The sequence below is a fragment of the Pelobates fuscus genome, chromosome 6 (assembly GCF_036172605.1).
Source record: "Pelobates fuscus isolate aPelFus1 chromosome 6, aPelFus1.pri, whole genome shotgun sequence".
Classification (NCBI taxonomy): Eukaryota; Metazoa; Chordata; class Amphibia; order Anura; family Pelobatidae; genus Pelobates; species Pelobates fuscus.
The window spans coordinates 50759563-50781760 of NC_086322.1; the positions used below are offsets into that span (position 1 = coordinate 50759563).

General features: G+C 44.8%; 1 protein-coding gene across 1 annotated transcript in view; it reads right to left on the reverse strand.

Annotated features, from left to right (window-relative positions):
- Positions 1–1598: 1598 nt before the first annotated feature.
- The window catches only part of LOC134566048 (DNA polymerase nu-like), a 55047-nt gene continuing 34447 nt past the window's right edge, over positions 1599–22198 (reverse strand). The window contains exons 5-7 of the mRNA XM_063425760.1: positions 16445–16500; positions 4580–4660; positions 1599–1727 (exon numbers count right to left, since the gene is read on the reverse strand). Coding sequence (XP_063281830.1) covers positions 1599–1727; positions 4580–4660; positions 16445–16500 — 266 coding nt within the window. The remainder of the gene's footprint in view (positions 1728–4579; positions 4661–16444; positions 16501–22198) is intronic.

The following is a 22198-nucleotide window of genomic DNA, read 5'->3' on the forward strand; positions in this document are numbered from 1 at the left end:
ACAGGGTGCTGTGCAATCAGAGCACAGACTGGTCCCAGGGGCAAACCACTAGACACCAAAGATAACAGAGATAAATGCCTAAATAAGAATCAGATATGTGCATGAGTGTATATGTCAGTATGTGTGTGTGTAGAAATATGTGTGCATTGAATGTGACTGTGTGTAAATATGAGTGTGTGTGAATATGTATGTGCGTGTATATGAATGTGAGCTGTTTGCATATGTATTTTTGTGTGTGTTATATGAATTTGAGCCTGTATAATTTTTTTTTTTTTTAAATCTACAGTTTGGGATAAGAGTTCAATTTACATTACTGCCTCGGGTGCCATACAACCTTGGGACTCCTCCGCATATAAGTCAGAAAAACACGTGTCATTCATGATTAGTTGTGCAGTTTATTACTTCCTTACAGTTAGCTGGAGAAGAAGACGTGAGGCTGAGCAAACTATCATAGCAAAATTTTGAGGCATTTTTTTTAAAAGATCAATTTTCTGGGTGTATTTAACACTAATACATGCTTAGGATGCTCTAACAGAATCCTGATGTCACAGCTTTGCATTCTACTGTTATATCATTGATGATCTAAAAGGCAAAGCCTGTGTATTGTCCCATGTTCTAGAGCTGTCATAGGGTAACAGCATCAGGGGTAGATTTGTAACCACTTTAAGGTGATTGTTGGCTCAAAAATATTAACATCCATAGGTTCATTGTGGTGGTTCAGAGCAAGGTGTTAACCCCTTAGTGACCAGACCATTGTTCAATGTTATTACCGTTGAGGACCAGGACTGTTTTTACATTTCTGCAGGGTTTGTGTTTAGCTGTAATTTTCCTCTTACTCATTTACTGTACCCACACATATTATATATCGTTTTTCTCGCCATTAAGTGGTCTTTCTAAAGATACCATTGTTTTACTCATATCATATAATTTACTATAAACAATATAAAATATGATTAATTTATTTTTTAAAACACACCTTTTCTAACTTTGACCCCCAACATTTGTTACGCATCTACAACCGTCAAGAAACACCCATGCTAAATAGTTTCTAAATTTTGTCCCGAGTTTAGAAATACCCAATGTTAACATGTTCTTGGCTTTTTTTTTTGCAAGTTATATGGCTATTAGTACAAGTAGGAAATAGCGGTTTCAAAATATACATTTTTAAAATGTATCAATAGTGACATTGTAACAATGTTATCTGCCATAAATCTCTGAATCACACCTCACATGTAAATATATTTTTTAAAGTAGACAACCCAGGGTATTCAATATGGGGTATGTCCAGTCTTTTTTAGTGGCCACTTAGTCACAAACACGTTCATATTTGTTTGTGTGTGAAAAATGCAAAAAACTGATTTGAACGCTAATTTTGGCCAATGTTTATGACTAAGTGGCTTCTAAAAAATACTGGACATACCACATTTGTCTACTTTTGCAAATGGTATGCTATCATTGGGGTAATTCTCATTCCTGGGCTACCATACGGTCTCAAAGGCAACATTACCAATCTTGCAAATTTCAAAGTTAAAAAAAGGGAATGCAAGCCTTATATTTGACTCTGTAACTTTTGAAAACACCATAAAACCTGTTACATGTTAGTGATTCAGCACAGAAGCCGTGTAAGGCAGATAAGTACGAGTTACTGAATAACAGCTGTACTTGCCTTGTAATTCAGTCATGCATCCCCAAGATTTTCCACTGCTTAGAGTCACTTTCAAAGGAACCTAAAAATAAATGAATTTTAGAAGTATTTTAGGAAACATCAGAATATCATAGAAATATTTACATCTCTTTTATTCAGAGCAATGTTTGATGTTGAATATTACTTTTATTAATTAATTATGAGAATGCAAATGAAAATAGCACTGAATTTAACAGGTAAATATCCAACTAGTAACAGCTACATTATATCTGTCTTCCTTAAAGGACCACTAGAGGCACCCAGACCACTTCAGCTTAATGAAGTGGTCTGGGTGCCAGGTCCAGCTAGGATTAACCCTTTCTTCTATAAACATAGCAGTTTCATAGAAACTGCTATGTTTATAATAGGGTTAATCGAGCCTCTAGTGGCTGTCTCATTGACAGCCGCTAGAGGCGCTTCCGCGCTTCTCACTGTGATTTTCACAGTGAGAAGACGCCAGCGTCCATAGGGGAAAGCATTGAGCATTCAGTCAATGACAACGAGAAGGAGGAGGAGAGTCCCTAAGGGAGGGGGGCCCTAAGGGTGTGGGGGACCTAGAGACCCTATAGAGCCAGGAAAACGAGTATGTTTTCCTGACACTATAGTGGTCCTGTAAACATCACGTCTAGTAGACTGGATAGGTAACAAGACCAAGATATAGTTTAAAAAGAAACAAATTCATTATTGATCATTTACATTGGCCAGGAGACAAGGTTGCAGCAGCCCAGAGATAAATGTACACTGTGTAAGAAAATTGGTATAACATTCTATATAGATCTATGGTAGGTTAAAGAGACACTCCTGGCACCAGCACAACTTCAAAGCATGTGATGATGTGACCTCAATAATATGCTGTGCTTTTTGCAATATGGGGTATGTCCAGTCTTTTTTAGTGGCCACTTAGTCACAAACACGTTCATATTTGTTTGTGTGTGAAAAATGCAAAAAACTGATTTGAACGCTAATTTTGGCCAATGTTTATGACTAAGTGGCTTCTAAAAAATACTGGACATACCACATTTGTCTACTTTTGCAAATGGTATGCTATCATTGGGGTAATTCTCATTCCTGGGCTACCATACGGTCTCAAAGGCAACATTACCAATCTTGCAAATTTCAAAGTTAAAAAAAGGGAATGCAAGCCTTATATTTGACTCTGTAACTTTTGAAAACACCATAAAACCTGTTACATGGGGGGTTTGGGTTTACGAGTGAGACTCAGCGGAACACAAATATTAGTGTTTCAAAACAGTAAAACGTATTACAACAATTATATAATTAGTGAAAGTTCAGTTTTTTGCATTTTTCACACACAAATGGCACTTTGACTAAGTGCCGTTTGTGTGTTAAAAATGCGAAAAACTGCACTTTCACTGACGATAACATCGTTGTGATATGTTTTACTGTTTTGAAACACTGATATTTGTTTCCAGCGAAGTCTACTGAGTAAAACAGTACCCCCAGTGTACAGGTTTTATGGTGTCCTGGAAAGTTACAGGGTTAAAAACAGGGCTTACGAACCAAATTATCTGGACTTTCTTCCTGGGTTGTCAGGCAGGTCCCTCAAATTGTAATTAATAAAATAACTTAATTATGTAAAACTATTATATAAATATATTTGTAGAATTTAAATATAATATACATGTATATATATATATATATATATATAAATATATATTTTTATTATTTTTATAAAGCTATATATATAGATAGACACAGATATGTATTTATAACGTCATTCTAAATGTATTTTGACTTGAATATATATGTATATTAATATCAAAATACAGTTAGAACAAATTTAAACTGGTATATAATTTTTTTTCAATTACATTTTATTTCTTTTTTCTATTTATTTTTATCAATTATTTTTTTTACTTTATACATATATATATATATATATATATATATATATAAATATATATATATATATATAACAAAAGCTTGGCACTGATCTTGAGAAAGACCCAGAGAGGGGTCCAAACGTCGATCTGGACTTTGTACACATTTGCTTAATTTGCTTATACGCAATAAAGAGCACTATTCAATAGATGTCCTTGTGCAAAGCATGAGGAATTCCAGAGTTGTTTCACAGAGTCAACTGCAGCAAGCACCTCTAGTGGCTGTCTGGTAGGCAACCACTAGAGGCAGTCTTGACCCTGTAATGTAAACATTGCAGTTTCTCTGAAACTGCAGTGTTTTACATTGCAGGGTTAAAGGATCAGGGACACTGCACCCAGACCACTTCAATTGGATGGTGTCCCTTTAAATGAACAGATTCAAAATGCCAGTGTCCACAGTCTAGCACCACACCATCTTTAAACTTTCTTTTTTTATTTTTATTTATATTCTGTTTCTCTATTGATATCATGCATCCAAGCTCTAAAATATATGCAAAATTACTTAAAAATACGAGTTAGCTAAGAGACTGTTAAATGGCCTGTACATTTCACACAAGATAAGATATTTAGCAAATATAACACACTGTGCATGAATAGTTACTGGATGCAAATCGGAAATTATCAGCTCCCAGCAGGCACATGTTCTTGCACAATACCTGCCAGTATCCTGATAATGTATCTGCAGAATAGATTTTGTAATGTGAAAAGAAACCGGATGGGTGTTTTACACATTCATGCATTAATCTCGGTTTTCATTTGTAAGCATAGTAATTCTGAATTAAAGCAGGCAGCTCTCTGCTGGGCACCGTGGCTAAAATAAGTACAATAAACTGGTATGAGCCAGTCTTGTCCCACTGCTGTTGCCCAGGGCTACAGACAGAATGATGTAAAAAGAATTTACATGCTAGGTATTAGGTGCTGATGAAAGTTCCGAGTGAGCGGTTGCTTAGTGATTCAGCACAGAAGCCGTGTAAGGCAGATAAGTACGAGTTACTGAATAACAGCTGTACTTGCCTTGTAATTCAGTCATGCATCCCCAAGATTTTCCACTGCTTAGAGTCACTTTCAAAGGAACCTAAAAATAAATGAATTTTAGAAGTATTTTAGGAAACATCAGAATATCATAGAAAGATTTACATCTCTTTTATTCAGAGCAATGTTTGATGTTGAATATTACTTTTATTAATTAATTATGAGAATGCAAATGAAAATAGCACTGAATTTAACAGGTAAATATCCAACTAGTAACAGCTACATTATATCTGTCTTCCTTAAAGGACCACTAGAGGCACCCAGACCACTTCAGCTTAATGAAGTGGTCTGGGTGCCAGGTCCAGCTAGGATTAACCCTTTCTTCTATAAACATAGCAGTTTCATAGAAACTGCTATGTTTATAATAGGGTTAATCTAGCCTCTAGTGGCTGTCTCATTGACAGCCGCTAGAGGCGCTTCCGCGCTTCTCACTGTGATTTTCACAGTGAGAAGACGCCAGCGTCCATAGGGGAAAGCATTGAGCATTCAGTCAATGACAACGAGAAGGAGGAGGAGAGTCCCTAAGGGAGGGGGGCCCTAAGGGTGTGGGGGACCTAGAGACCTTATAGAGCCAGGAAAACGAGTATGTTTTCCTGACACTATAGTGGTCCTGTAAACATCACGTCTAGTAGACTGGATAGGTAACAAGACCAAGATATAGTTTAAAAAGAAACAAATTCATTATTGATCATTTACATTGGCCAGGAGACAAGATTGCAGCAGCCCATAGATAAATGTATCTGTGTAAGAAAATTGGTATAACATTCTATATAGATCTATGGTAGGTTAAAGAGACACTCCTGGCACCAGCACAACTTCAAAGCATGTGATGATGTGACCTCAATAATATGCTGTGCTTTTTGCATGCTCAAATCATATCACATTTTTGCAAAAATAAAAAATAAACAATTTTATGGCAGGACAGGAGGCTTCATATTTGCTTTACCTTCTTTACTGAAACCTCCAGCAGCAAAGAAACAGTTAACAGAACTTTTCAAAACAACCAATCAGAACAAGGCAACAGTAGTATAAAACCCCTAAGCAGGCTCTTCCACTTCCTCTTTCTTTGCTGCTGCCTCCAGGTGAGCACTCACCAACTCAGAGTTGTCTCTGCTCTGGGTTGTTTTTTTCTCCTACATGCTGCTTGCTTATTTGAACAGTCTATTTACTCAGTCTATTTAATGGGTTTGTTTAGGCAGCTTAATGGCTGGATTTATTTAGGCAGATTCTTGCTGAATTTATATTAACAGTTTGTCTGCTGTGTTTATCTAGGCAGTCTATTGCTGGGTTTAGCTGGGCAGTTTATTCTGTGTTATTTCCTATACCACTTCATGCTATGTAGCTGTTGTACCACTTGTTAACATGCTGTATTTAGGCTACTTATATGATAGATTCTGGATACTGCTCATTGATTTATTGTTATTCTGGGTTACTTTATGCAGTTTTTCTCACTCTGCTGCATGGTGACTGGATGTCCCTGCTTTGATGCTTTGACTCTGCCTGTACTCTGTTTCCCCTCCCTGGGTCCCCCTGCTGGGCTCTGTCGCCCATACCCTTTCTCCCTTATTCCCCACCTGCTCCCCGCGGCCCCTGGCCGCGTGCTGAGCAACTTCTTCAGCCGTGGCAGTGCCGCGCGAGCACCACGCGGTAGGCCGCGCTAGTCCTTTTTTTGGCCGCGGCGGCCACTTTGTTGGAGCCGCGGCGGGCATTTTTTTCGGAGCCGTATGGGCTCCGTGCGTCGCAAACAGCCCGGTCTCACCCACCGAGCTGCCCTGCTGCCTGCTGGCCATGTGGCCAGCCTTCCCTCTCCCTATATAAGGTGAGATAGCCCAATATTTCAGCTATCCCCCTACTTACTGTGCCTGTCTCACATGCTGCATATGTGACAAATCCTGGATAGCAGGATCTGTCCCAGGCACTCTCACAGCTCACACTGCAGCTTACTATGATGTCTGATGCAATGTGACTAGGTTCTCTATCCTAGCAGTAGACTTGCCACACTTTTTACTACTAAGGAGAATCTTAGATTTACAGGGGTATGTTACTGCTCAAATAAATATCTTTGTTTAACAAGACTATGCCACATGTGATCTATGCTAATCAAGCCTTTCTCTCAACAAAAATTATATGGTCTGTTTTCAGCACCTAGCTCCCCTGCCAAGGTTTTGCTGCCCTTCCTGCAAGGGGCTTAAAATTTTCCGCTATACATACACTTCAAAGTGTATCCTAATATGGTAGATATGTAGATGTGTATCAGCTTATAGCTGTATGGACCCTTCTACCCCTGAGGGGGGCTAACCGGCCCCACATACAGCCCTGTTATTACTAGGGGTGCCCCCCCCGTCCATATTTCGGGGGGTCTACCCGCTACTGGACCATAATAATGGACGTGTGACACCATTGTGGGCTGGGTGACCCCCTCCCTCTGGCAACATGGTTACCAATGAGTACCCTGCTGGCTCTACGGTGTCCTGTAGGATTAATGCTGAGGGTGACCCCCTCCTGCTTCCTACACTAATGCTCTGGCAATCTCCTGCTATTATTATACCGAGAGGGAACCCCTCCTACTGTCTGCACTGCTGGCTCTGCAGCGTCCGGCTATACCCGTAAAAGAGGGTACCCCTCTCACTGATTGAGCTACTGTTCTTATGGTGCCCTGCTATACGCAGATACTGAGGGTGACCCCCTCCTGGGGACTATTCTGCTGGACCTGAGGGTGACCCCCTCCCCTGCTGGCCTATACTGCATAGTATGCTTGTGCTTGTTGGGTGACCCCCTCTTGCACGCTGGGTGACCCCCAGCTGGCCGCACCAGGTATCACTCAGACAGTGTTACCTCTATGGCAGTTATGCAATCACGTCTGAAGGCTAACCACTACGGCACTACTGTACCTACAGTGTCCGATTATGTTCAGACTGAGGGTGACCCCCTCCCCTGCTGGCCTATACTGCATAGTATGCTTGTGCTTGTTGGGTGACCCCCAGCTGGCCGCACCAGGTATCACTCCGACAGTGTTACCTCTATGGCAGTTATGCAATCACAACTAAAGGACAAATCTCCCGTGCCCAGAAGGTCACTTGGCCTGTCCTCATGCCACCCCGCTGACCTCATTGCCAGAAACCATCGGTACCCTACAGGGGACACTCCACCGGCCATCCTAGACGCTACACCAAGCACCCCTGGTACGTGTTGGCTAACGGATGGATTCATCTAGAGGATCAGTCTTCATGACGGAGTCCGGAAAGGACCCCGCAAACACCTGATACAGGGTTTGCACTCTATCCGGGAATAACCACTGGATGTCGACGACACGCGGACACAGATGTTTCCTCGGGGAAAATGACGCGTTACAGTTTGGAAAGCGGAAAATACTAAATTCCCTTTGGGAATGGACCTATATGACTTATAGGTATCGCCTAGTTGGTTTCTACCCCTGAGAACCGCAAATGGCCCTTGTCCGAACTGGACATCAAACTGACCGATTTGGCATCCAAGGGCTGAGTCTGCTCTCCGGAGTTGCCCTCACGTACAAATTGAGCTGACACTTCTCTATTCATAGGGTTCCCCTTATCTAGCCCCAGAGGTCTCTCGGACCGTGCCCGGACTCAGGATCAAGGTTGCGGAACCTTGGACCGTTCCGTGAGCATTACGCATGACCAAAAGAGGCGTCCATTCCGAAGTTGCCATGCTGGGCGAAGGATGCGGCGGAGTGGACTCCCGCCCCATCCCCATGCTACATGCTCCCAATGCATTTGTCACCTGTGGACACTTTGAGACGGAGGGCACTCATCCCCTCAGAGAGCTGCTCGGCGTGGATGATTGGTTCTCTCCCTCGACTGGACATGAGAGAAACCCACATGGATTTTGCCATCAACATGGACATATTAAATCTGACTCACTCCCAGTCAACCCAGTTTCTGGTCTTTCTTTTTTTTTTTGCAATATCTGTTTTTATTGGTTATTCCTCTTCAACCGAAGAGATAAAATCAACATGGGGTACAAAAAGAAAAAGGGGAGAAATGACAAATGAGAGAAGTGCCACACGCAGGTGGGGGGGGAGCAGTGGCGTACTAAGAGGGGGGCGGGGGGGCGGTCCGCCCCGGGTGCCACTCAGCAGGGGGGTGCCAGGCTCTGTACCTCCTGCTCTCCCGCAGCTCCGGCAGACCGGCGCTCAGTTTGTGAGTCAGAGCACAAGGAGGGGATTCCCAGCCTGTGTTCTGACTCACACACTGAGCTGCAGGGAGGCTATTTCGGAGTGTACCAGCAGGGGGCGCAGAGCCAGGTTGCTCCCCCGCGGTCACTCTGTACAGATCCCCTGCACCTGCTGCCTGCCTGGGAAGGAGCTGCTGCCCATGCACCCTCCTAAATGCCAAATGGTAAGTAACTTTTATACCACCCTCCCTGCCCTATACCCCACCCCCCCACTGCCATTATAACCCCCCTGCCATATACCCCACCCCCACTGCCATTATAACCCCCCTCCCTGCCCTGTACCCCCCTGCCAGTATACCACCACCCTCCCTGCCCTATACCCCCCTGCCATTATACCACCATCCTCCCTGCCATTATATCACCCCCCCTGCCATTTTACCACCACCCTCCCTGCCCTATACCCCCTGCCATTATATCACCCCCCGCCCTATACCCCCCTGCCATTATATCACCCCCCCTGCCCTATACCCCCTGCCATTATACCACCACCCTCCCTGCCCTATAACCCCCCCTGCCATTATACCACCACCCTCCCTGCCCGATACCCCCTGCCATTATATCACCCCCCCTGCCCTATAGCCCCCCCTGCCATTATATCACCACCCCCCTGCCCTATACCCCCCTGCCATTATATCACCCCCCCTGCCATTTTACCACCACCCTCCCTGCCTTATACCCCCTGCCATTATATCACCCCCCGCCCTATACCCCCCTGACATTATATCACCACCCCCCCTGCCCTATACCCCCTGCCATTATACCACCACCCTCCCTGCCCTATAACCCCCCTGTCATTATACCACCACCCTCCCTGCCCTATACCCCCTGCCATTATATCACCCCCCTGCCATTATATCACCACCCCCCTGCCCTTTACCCCCCTGCCAATATACCACCACCCTCCCTGCCCTGTACCCCCTGCCATTATACCACCACCCTCCCTGCCCTATAGCCCCCTGCCATTAAATCACCACCCTCCCTGCCCTACACCCCCCTGCCCTATACCCCCTGCCATTATACCACCACCCTCTCTGCCCTATACCCCCCCGCCATTATACCACCACCCTCCCTGCCCTATACCCCACCCCCGTGCCCTACACCCCCCTGCCCTATACCCCCTACCATTATATCACCACCCTCCCTGCCCTATACCCCACCACCCCTGCCCTATACCCCCTGCCATTATACCACCACCCTCCCTGCCCTATACCCCCACCCCCCACTGCCATTATACCCCCACCCTCCCTGCCCTATTCCCCCATGCAATATCACACACGAAGTCCAAGACCCCAATCTACTCCGACCCACCCAGGCACATACAACTGTTCCCCTACTGTCACATAGACACATTACACACAGGCTCACATTCACAAATTACATATGCAGTCACGCACAATGCACATACATACGCTGTCACAAACACATGTTTTTACACAAGGGACAAGGACAGATATATTCTGGGAGGCAGTGAGGTTAGTGCGCGCCCTGCAGTGAACCGGCAACTGGGATAAGATGGCATCGTCATCACTACTGGGAGCACAAGTGAGTTGTGCAGGAAGAGCGCCCAGCAGCAAACGTTACTCACCATGGGGAAGATCCAAGAGCAAGGTAGGGAAGCTGGGTGGACATCTTAATTACTAAATGTGTGTAAGAATGTGATTTTTGTGTGTGTCTGTGATTGTGTGTATCTCTGTCGTTAAGTGTGTGTTTATTGTGATTGTGTGTCTGTGATTAGGTGTATGTCTGAGATTGTGTGTGTATATAAATACACACACAACCACAGATGTACAAGTCTGTGTGTATATAAATGTGTATGTGTTTAGTAGATAGCTCCCTTATTTGGTGTCCTTAAATATGTCAATCCCACATAAGGATAACAAATACGGGAGTTACTACTAAACAACTGAAAGATTAAAATTAAGTAAAAGGCTTTTAAATTTTGATCTTTTAGCAGTTTAGTAGATAATTCCCTAAATTAATGTTCTTATGTGAGATTTCCATATTTAAATATGCCAAATTAGGGTGCTCTTTAGATCTAAATATGGCAATCTCACATAGGGATATCAAATAGAGGAGTTATCTGCTAAACAAAGATCGAAGTTTAGAGGTGTCAGCCAGCGCAGAACAGGAAATCTGGGTGGCTAGTATGAATTCTATGCAAATATGTTGTCTAATTGTGTGTATATATTTGTGTATTTGTGTATGTGTATATGTGCATACATCTTAGCATTTTGCCAACACTACACACAAGCACACCACTGCATTCAAACAACACTACAAACAAACACACCTTTAAAACATCACCATGTTTTTGATATAACCACACCACTGCCCTATACTGCCAACACTACACACAAATGCATGCCTGCATTCAAACGCCAACACTACACACCCCTACATTCACTCACACATTTTCCATACAAAAACCCATGCTTACATTTAGATGCACAAACACTGCTCAGTGCTACATTCATTGTAAAAAAATGTGGGTGTTTTTTTAAATTTTAAGGGGGGGAGGGGGGTGCCATAAGGAGGATCCGCCCCGGGTGCCAAATGCTCTAGGTACGCCCCTGGGGGGGAGCATGTTACAAACAATACATTATCCACACCAAGGAGTTCCTACTACAACACATAAATGATTAAGTAATCGTCTGTAATCTAGGGTCACGGAGTGCAACAATATACATCAGGTAACCATTGCCCATTTTTCAGCTTAAAGTTTCGAGAGTGTCCCTACTCTCGTATATGTTTCTGGTCTTTCATAGAATATTCGGTCTAGGCGGTGCTCCGCCTCCCGAGGACCAAGATGTCCGTCTTCAAGGAAAATGCCGGGCATATGCTCCGCAACCTGCGGGTCACACTTAGAGGCCCAACCCGGTCGATTGACCAGTAGTTATTCACCATCGAGGCCATACCTCCAGGTTCCGGTACTATCAGCCGCTCCAACATGACGCTTTCTCGGGTCTTCGGTCTGCTATGACCGAATCATGTGACCTTCGGACGAAGGTCATCTAAAACTTAATTGATGACTCCTAGGAGTTTCGGACCCCAACCAACTTCGGCCTGGACTCTGGAGTCCAAAGGAGGGACCTCTTCACGCCAACTGCATGGAACTACCTGCAGGTTTGTTCAACATTTACAGCTTTCCCAGGGGAAGTAGTACTGCTCACTACCTTCCGGCCTGGACTTATTTCTGGTCGCCCACTTTGGACTGCAGTCGGATCTCACGTAGGATCGCTATCTATAGCGTCTGGACAAGTATTCGTCATTTGTGACAATGTCTGCGGGACGAGACACTCATGTGGTGGACGGCTTCACCCGACCATGGAGAGACCCCAATGATTGGTTGCCTCACCCTCCGAGGTCTCGAATACTGGCATGATTAAATTCGGTGCGAACTGCCATACGGAGCGGTTCTCCAGCTGACTGCCGGACCCTCAGCAAGGCGAGGGACGCGTTTTCCAAGCTTGGTCTCCTTCGGGGCGTACGCATCCTGTTTACCTCCAGGATACTTCGGGCTTTGCTTCAGACCGAATTCCTGGGAGTGTCGTTTCGCCTGGCCACACCACTTCGGAGGAGTCCTCCGTGCTTTCCCCTTTTGCTGGAGTTTGCCATGGGAAAGCAATCTACGGCTCCCTGTCTCTTCATGTCCTGTGTGGGATCCACAGGGGTAGCCTGCCATGACTGGTGTCTGGAGAGATGTTTGGGTCCCTATGGCTGTTGACAGGTTGTACGCGACCATGTAGATCCAGGTTCTGGTTCTTTCATCCGTCTACTCATGTTTTACATAATAAAGGTTATTTCTATTATTCGGTGATGACTGTCTGTGTGCATTTTTATTCATCATGTTTGTGTTGTAATTATGTTTCGTCAATGCCTTTTAGTTTAGGTACATACTAGATACTAGGTTTTTATAAGATCTGTAGACTTTGTTTATTCATCAGGTATTATGATGTGCAAGTGATATTGTGTGGATATGACATCTTGCCTTGACAGTTTACTTTCACGATGTTTTCCTTTTTCTTGCAGTGTAATCTATTTTCTCTCGGGGCTTGACGATTATTTCTCTGGATGTGTCTGCTACAAGGTGGATTAGTTGGTTTCCTTGCTCTCCTGCTCGACCTCATCAAAGAAAGAGGAAGTGGAAGAGCCTGCTTAGGGGTTTTATACTACTGTTGCCTTGTTCTGATTGGTTGTTTTGAAAAGTTCTGTTAACCGTTTCTTTGCTGCTGGAGGTTTCAGTAAAGAAGGTAAAGCAAATATTTGCCTCCTGTCTTTAATAAAATTTAGATTATTCCCTCACCGAGGCTAGAATAATCCCTAATTAAACATTTTGAAAAATACAGCAAAATAAATATTACCGACAGCAAACTGAAATGCTGGTCTCAATGAGGCGGTCTGGGTGCAGTGACCCTGTTCTTTTAACACTACATTTTAAAAAAATTTTTTACACACTTCAATATTTACATTGTAGGCTTAAGTCCGCCTCTAGTGGCTGTCACTACAGGCACTTCCACTGCACTGGACAAGTAAAACACAGTCACGTGAACTGGAATCCCCCCACAGGAAAGTATTGATTCAACACATGCTCATTAGGGATCCGATGCTCCTTGTAAGGCATCCCCTATACACCGGCTGAGTATATCTGTTATGAAGCTCCCAAGTCCAAAGTGAAAAAGTGATTATAGCTTTCAAGTCCCCAAACATCAGTCTAGACTTGATGAAGGGGTAAAACAAATCTGTTTAATCTGGCCAACTGGTCCACTGATATACAAAATCAGGAGCCTGGAAAACACGCCCAGAACACTCCCACAACATACCCATAAAATGGTTACAAATTCCAGAGTCAGCATGACTAGGCATAAAATACAAAATATCAGAAACACATAAAAATTTACATAAAACATATAGGAACTTTCTGGAGTTCCATAAGAAGGAATTACAGAACTCATCCATTTGTTTGTATGGTTCACACGAACAAACCTACCGAACGGCATTCTCCTGACATATGTGGATAAGAAATAGGCGTTCATCAAAGTTCAGCGGTGTTCGGAAATAACAGTGTCCGATTGTAGTTTCATGAACTCGACGACCGAACACCGCTGCCTGCATTCTTGCGAACAAGATGGCCACCAACTCAGTTCCCACGTGTTTGTGCATACGAACGGTGGCCACGCAGCCGAACAATTACAACCCTCGATGATTGAGGTGTCAGGAGAGTTCAATAGGGGTTACAAGCACAGAGGTGGTCCGCAGTTCATGAGTATGTTCGGTTCCGGAACAGTACATCCAAACCCCACAAACCAAGTCTTTTTACAGGTCCTTTACATGGGCCATAGTCCTGGGGCAGGAGGCTAGCTAGCAGGCTCCTCAAGGAGCTTGTGGTAAGGGCAAGTTTGTCACACTCCTCTATGAGAACCATTGGATTGGACCATTGCGGAGTTGGCCATGCTTCCTCTTGCTGCAGGAGGCAGAGAGGTAGGCATCACTGAGGAAACCTGGCGTTGGAAAAATGTAAGTAAATCCTATATTTCTTACATTTGTATTGGTACTGTGCAGTGCTATGGACAGGGGCACTATAGCATTGGGAATACATGGCTTAGTGTCCCTTTAAAGCATAGATAAATGCACTGTGGAAGGTATTTGGCTATGGGTGGTGGGAGTTGCACTAACGGTATGAAATAATGATTTATTTGAGAATCCTAACTTCACACTGATTATATCAGTCAGCATGTAAAACAGATACTTGAAGTCTTTACATGAAGTATCTGGACAAACTACTGTCTGTAATATTTTTACAGCAGTGGGAGGTGTGTGCGTATGTTCATTATAACTGACACAGTACTGTCATTTTATCTAATAGGAAAGGAAATACTGCAGGCTGGAAGACAAGAGTAGAAAAGTTGGGCTTATGGAGCCAAACTATCTGTTGTAAAAATTTATTTTTACTAAAGATGACTAATAAGATCCAATTCTATATAATAAGATCCCATTCTATGTAATCTACCCTATAACATGGGTTCCTCCAATGATGAGACTATAATTTAGACAGGGCTAGCTCAATGGATGATAGTGTCAGCTGAGAGACCAGGCCCTCTTCATATAAAGGATTATTTGATCTGGAAATTTAAGGTAATTATCATGCTTTTCTATTCTAAAATAATACTATAGGGTTGACCAAAGGACTAAAGTAGAATATCTCATTCAGTACTCTATAAATCTATATCTATTAATTGATAAATGTGAATGAACACTAATATGCCAGGATCTTTCTAAACCGAATGCACATCACTCTACATATTGTAACATGGAGCAACCATTCCCGCAATTTATAGCAATTCGCTTTAATGGATAATTTAAAATATATAGTATATTTAATAAAGAAACTGTAATACTGTGGTATGATGTACTATTAAAATACAATTTCCATGTTTAATAGTAAGATTATTTTTAGTATGAATGCTTGTTTTTGGTTTTTACACATGCCTAGTACGTTGTAACTGTGTTATGCTGCCACCTACTGGTGCATATCATTTATCATTTGAGTGGATTTAGGTTTAGTTGAAAATTGATTGTGGACTGATTTTCACCGGAAAATCTTTGTGCAGGGTTTCTGATTAGGGTGTCACTCATTTCTTCAGGTGAGTGGCAAATTGGAAAGCTGCTTCAGATCAGACATCTATGGTTCAATGCAAAGGACAAATTCAGGACCCTGGTGATGGTTCAGAGAACAGGGAGGATGGCGTGAACAACAAAGTAACGCCGAAGGAAAACTAAACGTGAATTGCATAGAAATGTATGGTTTCAACTATTTATGAGCTTAAATAAAACACACAGTGACTGATACATCTGCACGCAACTACAAAAAACAAGCAATTAAATGCCACGGGCATTACGCACTGTTATATGTATGGTGGCAATGAAGGATTAAAGCTGCCCTTGATGTAGAGTTATAAAGGTCAGGTGACCTGGGTAGAGAGAGTCAGGTAGGTCTGTAGGTTCATGGCTGTTGCTGAGGGGAAGAGCTGGCTGTGGATTGGATGCAGGCCAGGAGAGAGACTCACGGGAAGCCAGGTAAGAATAAATCCAAGCAGCGCAAGTGAAACTCCTGTCAGCTTTCCGGGTGAGGAGCACCATGCAGGGACCACTGCCCACCCTCCCATTTTTTTAAAGTTATTTATTTATATTTATTGACATGGTGTTATAAAGCACGGGGGGCAAAGTCATCCTCAGGGTCATGTTCTGAGAAAGGGTAAATGATTATAAATAAAAAGCGGTCAGGTTAGCTAAGACCGACTGGCAATGTGAAAGTTGGTGAAAAGTTAAACATTTTTAAAGCAAAATGAAAAGTGTTATGATATTATGGTTGCAAGCCCCTTAAGCTTGGAAAAAACACCCCGGCCTAGCCCACTAAAATATAAATTAACTGTGTCTGTGTTTATTGTGCGGCCTAAGTTATATTGACTACTGTACATCACAATTAAACCTAAAAAAAAGTGTTTGTTTAATTAATATATCTCCTCCATATACAATGAACTACTTCATATGATTAATAATCAATTTGCCTAAGCTAATTTAAAAAAATGTTATTTATAAGGAGAGAAGAATAAAGTACCTTTAACTCAACTCCTTTAACATGCTGCAATGACTCCATGATCTCTTTAACATGTGCTGAAAAAGGGAATTTGGTTTAAATAGCTTCATTATTTGCAGAGTACATATATATTTAAACAGTTTCATTGCTTACAGAGACTCGACAGATTAGAGTTAAACAACTACTAGAGTTGTTTACTTAAGATGTAATAATAATGAACTATTAGAAAAGTGTGCAAATGGAAAATCAAAATAATAATAATCTTTTTATTCTAACAGGAAAGATACACTTTATTTTGTTTCTAAAGAACCAGTGTAAATACGTTTTTTACTTAGTGGCACTCAGATCATGTACAGTTTCAGGCAACATTTGGGCAATTAATTTGTTGATAGTCTAAGTGAAAAAAGGTAACACTCCTTTGAAAGTGAAGAAAAATGTAAATATGTCAGCTTGCTGAAGTGCTTTATGAGTATAAATTCTGTCATTTCCATTGTACTAATTTCAATAGAACTTGGTACTTTTATAATTGGGGATAGAAACCCCTCCCAGACTTTTTAGATTGTATCTGCTTTCCTGCTTCTCAATGAGTTATACTACAGTTTTCTGAGAAGTATAGGAGAGCCATAATAGCGTTTGTGTGCAAGATTGTGGCTCCAGCAGAGAGACTTTTCAATGAGGAGACTCTGATTGGAGTATACTGGCGTATTCCCTGGCACAGGCTGTAAGTCTGTGCTGTTAAAGAAGAGGCAGCAGATCATAAACCCCCAAATAAAATATGCAGAGAATAAAACATGCATGTTTTTTGGGAGGTATATATACTAGATGTTTGTTTGTTTTTTCAGAAATATTTTTCAATAGAATGTTTCTTTAATGCACGATACATATCTGCTAAAGGTAACTGATGAAAAGAAAAGAAATCAGAGTAAATGTGAAAAGGTTTGGGAATACTGTTGGTCAGTATCTCCAGATTTTGTATTGATTTGAACAGTTCCTCTTTCCTTCTATTTCTTAATGTAATTTCAGATAGTGGAAACAGAAAGTGCTTAGATAGTTTTATATGACCTTCCCCTGCTTTGTAAGAGTTAATTACCAGATTTTACTATTAACATGACGTAAAGTCATGATTTTATTAAAGACACGGAGGCTCCTATTATGCATATCTCTTTCTTTATTTCCTCAGCAGCAAAGATAGAGGAATATAAATATTATCAAAAAATGAAAGAAAAAACTGTACAGGCATAACAGGTAGCCAATCACATAACAGAGGAAGTAGCTATATAAGTCCTGTGTCTCCCACAATCCCCCTCTTTCTTTGCTGCTTCCTCAGACAGCTAAGTATTTTACTTGAGCTCTCCTACTCATTGCATTTGTTTACTTGTGATTCATGTTTCTGATTATACTTATGATTATTATTATTGTTGTTTTTATTCATTGTTATTATTTTCTGGTACCTACATCGTTGGTGTATTTGGGGGTTCCCCTGGGACTTTGCCCGCCGCCGCGGGCTGTTTTTCCCCTCCTACCGTCCCTGTTTGCCGCTTCTCGGCGCTATCTCAACCGCGTGGTCCTTCTCTGTGACCGCGGCTGAGTGTGCTCGTTTTTCCCCTCTCGCGGGCTGCCCGCGCGGGTAGGTGCACGCGCCCCTTACCCCGCCGGGAGCTGGTCCGCGAGCGCACTCTGACACGTGCGGCGGCCATTTTGGGCGGTCATTCGCATCACCCTGTTCTGCCGTGCGGTCGGTCCTTTTGCTCCGGATCCCCTTGCTACACCAACGATCAGGTTTAGCTTATTTCTGTTCTGCTGGGTTAATCAACCCATTTCTAGTGTTTTCGTTTTGACTTCTATTAGTGCCCGTTTTTCTATTGTGCCTCATTATGCATGATAGTAAGGATGGGCCTACTGACCCCTCTGGGGATTTCCCAATAGATAATCCTGAAGGTGCTATGGCCTCTCAGGAACTCCAGGCCTTATTAGAAGCTACTATGGCTTCCTCCCTTCAAAAGGCTATTGCCTCCGCTATGGGGGCTGTCTCATCCTCCTTTACCCAGTCACTTCACTCGGTGTTTTTGCCTTCCATGGCTGCCCCTAACCCCCTGGGTGTGGGGTCCCCTTCCCCTGCCCAAACTGTGCCGGGTGCCCGTAAGGCGAAGGCAAAGTCTCGACATATCGGCTCCCACTCCTCGATGCAGGCTTTGCCTGCCATGATTGCCACGCCTCTGGCGGTCGCAGATAGCGCGCACCCCACACGCACAAGAGCCCCTGGCCGGGCTAAAAAGGCTAGATTGTGGAAACGGGCTAGAGCCCTGGATGATGGGTCGGATACCGACCGGAGTGTGGAAGATGATTCCGATATTATGGAATATGACTCCTAAGTGGAGGACGAGTCAGGCGAGGATCAACCCCTTACGGGTGTAACCCCTTCTGGGTCCTCTGCCGCCCCCCGAGGAAAAGTGCCAGACCCCGCTGGGGATAATAATAAAGGGCTTTTAGACCCACAGGGTAACCCCCTGTTTGACCCGGACGACCTGCGTCACCCGCGGTCTGCTTAATGGGTCCCTCCGGACCATATCGCCCAGTATGTGGCTAAGAGAATACGCACGCCTCTATCCAAGGAAGGCCGCAATAAATTGCGTGCCGAATGCCCACGACCTTCCCTCCCTGGCGCTGCCTGTAAGACCCCAGACGTTGACCCTCAAATTGCCCAATTTCTCAATAAGTCTGGGTGGAAGCCTAAAAAGGGTCTTGATCACTCCCTGAAAGGGTGCCAAGATAAAATTCTAGATACGCTGGGCCCCCTGTCTAAGCTGTACGAGCTTCTTGAGGCCGCTCGTAATGGTGACTCAGTTCTGGATGTAGATGTGGCCATCGGGTGGGTCCAGCGAGCTATCTGCCTTGTGGGGAATGCCAACACGGCTATGTCCTCCGAGAGACGCAAGGCTATTCTTTTGAAAATAGACCCTAAGCTGGCTGCTATGACCGTAGCTGAGCCTGACTCAGCCGATGAGGGGATGTTGTTCGGCACATCCTTTGTGAAGGACATGGGGTCCTATGTTAAAACCTTTACGGCTATCGACAAGGCGCAGGCAAATATGAAGCGCGTCTTTGCGCCCAAGGTTTTCGGTGGGGCCGGGCGTAGTAGGAACCGTCCACCCGGCCGTGGTTTCCGAGGCTCATTCCGTGCCACCAGAGGTTCCTTTTTCCCCTCTCGAGGGTTCCAGGACCCGAAAACGCCTCCCTTCTTCCCGGCTAGAGGGAGATCCTGGGGCTCCAGATACCCCCGTGGTGGGTCTTCGGGCAGACGCCCTTATGGTGAGTACCCCTTCTTCCCTTCTCGATCAGGTTCGGGTGGCGGGGAGGCTGGCCTTATTCTCCCTAAAGTGGGCAGTTATAACCTCAGATGCTTGGGTTCTGCAATGCGTAAAGGGTTACCAACTAGATTTTGTCTCCCTGCCTGTTCAAACGTATACCCCCAGGGAATTGTCTCTCCCACAGGAGCAGGACGCGATGATCTCCGCGGAAGTCGCGGAGATGTTCTCGAAGGGCGCCATCGAGGAGTTGCCGTTCGCCACTCCAGGCTTTACGAGCAATCTCTTCCTTGTGCCCAAGAAAGGGGGCGGTGTCCGCCCAGTGATAAATCTTCGCCCTCTCAACGCCTTCCTGCGCTACCAGCATTTCCAGATGGAAGGCATTCATTGTCTCAGAGACCTTCTGAGACAGTCGGATTGGATGGCCAAATTGGACCTGAAGGATGCGTACTTCACGGTTCCAATAGCAGTAGAGTCCAGGGACTACTTGCACTTCACCTGGCACGGACGGCGTTGGCGTTTTACATGCCTGCCGTTCGGTCTCTCCTCGGCCCCTTGGTGTTTCACCAAGGTAATGAAGCCGGTGGTGTCGTTCCTCCGTACCCGAGGGGTTCGACTGATTATTTACCTGGACGACATCCTGATCATGTCCCAATCGTTGAAACGCCTGAGGTTGCATTTAGACTGGACGATCAACCTCTTACAGAACCTAGGTTTTCTGGTCAACTGGGACAAGTCGGTCCTGAAACACGCCCAGTCTATGGAGTTTTTGGGGTTCCAGGTGGATTCCGTACGGCAGTTCCTGTACTTGCCGGAGTCCAAGATAAAGGCCATCCAGAAGGAGCTTCGTCGAGCTCTTCGTGCTTCGGACTTGTCGGTCCGGCAGCTGGCAAGGATCATCGGTCTGCTGGCCTCCTCCATTCAGGCGATATTCCCAGGCCCCTTGCATTACCGGGCTCTCCAGCGGCTCAAGGGGTCACACCTACGTTCGGGTCGATCATACGAATCCCGAATTTGTCTGGACGAGGAATCCAGAGACGAGCTGGTATGGTGGTTGGCACACATGGAAGCCTGGAACGGACGGGCGATTTTCGGTTCCGTTCCGGACGTGATCATAGAATCAGATGCCAGCTTGCACGGCTGGGGGGCTCGTTGTGGCGACATTTCCACGGGGGGCAGATGGTCCGACGCAGAGAAGTCGTTACACATCAACTGCCTAGAACTTCTGGCGGGAGCCTTTGCGATTCGCAGCCTTACCCCTGGAAGGGCGAACTGTTGTGTTCTCCTCCAGTTGGACAACGTATCGGCGGTCCGATACATAAATCACCTGGGCGGCACCAAGTCCAAGATGTTGGCTCTACTGGCGAAAGACTTTTGGCAATTCTGCCTTCTCAACAACGTCTCGGTGACGGCGGAACATATTCCGGGTCTGGACAATTCCGGTGCGGATTGGAACTCCAGGCATTTGAGAGATTCGGGAGACTGGCGATTGCACGCCTCGGTCTTCCAAGGCCTGACCAGGCTGTGGGGACGGTTCGAGATGGACCTGTTCGCCTCTCGACTGAACACTCAGTTGCCAAAGTTCTACAGTTGGAGACCGGACCCGGCGGCTGTGGCGACGGATGCCTTTCTTCAAGAATGGCCTCCGGGCCACCTGTATGCCTTTCCTCCGTTCAACATGATCGCTCGTACGATCTCGAAGCTGGTTCGTCACGACTGTTGTCTAGCTCTGATCACCCCTCTGTGGAGATCCCGTCCGTGGTTCCCTCGTTTGATGGAGTTGTCCATAGACTTCCCTCGTCTGTTGCCAAACTTCCAGAACCTCCTTCTGGATCCGGATGGGAACTCGCACGAATTGGTGCTCCAGCACCAGTTGCCCCTAGTAGCATGGTTCCTTTCAGGGGACGCTGGCTTGTCCCTGACGTTCCACAGTCAACTCTCTTGCTCCTCGATAACGCCTGGGCTCCGGGCACGCGATCAGCTTACCGAGCTGCATGGAAGTCTTGGTCTGATTGGTGCATGGAACGGGCAGTGGATCCCGTATCTGCCCCTCTCCATTTGATCCTGGGGTTTCTCACAGCCCTGTTCGACTTAGGCAAGGCGTACAGGACTATCAATGTTTTTCGATCGGCCATATCTGCCGGTCACGGAGGTTTGGAAGGTTTACCCGTCGGCAAACATCCTTTTGTATGCCGTCTTCTCAAGGGTATTCGCTTCGTCCGTCCGCCTAGGTCGCGGTTTTTGGCATTTTGGGACGTCAACATTATGTTGCGGTTTCTGTCGGAGTGGTACCCTAACCAGGACTTGACTCTTAAACAACTATCCTCCAAGATGGTTATGCTGTTTTGCCTGGTCTCTTGTAAGAGAGTCTCCGATGTTAGGGCTCTTGATTGGGGTGCCTTTGTGTTTACTCCTGAAGGCGTTACTTTCAACATATCTAGGAGAACTAAGTCGGCGTCCAAATCCTTCG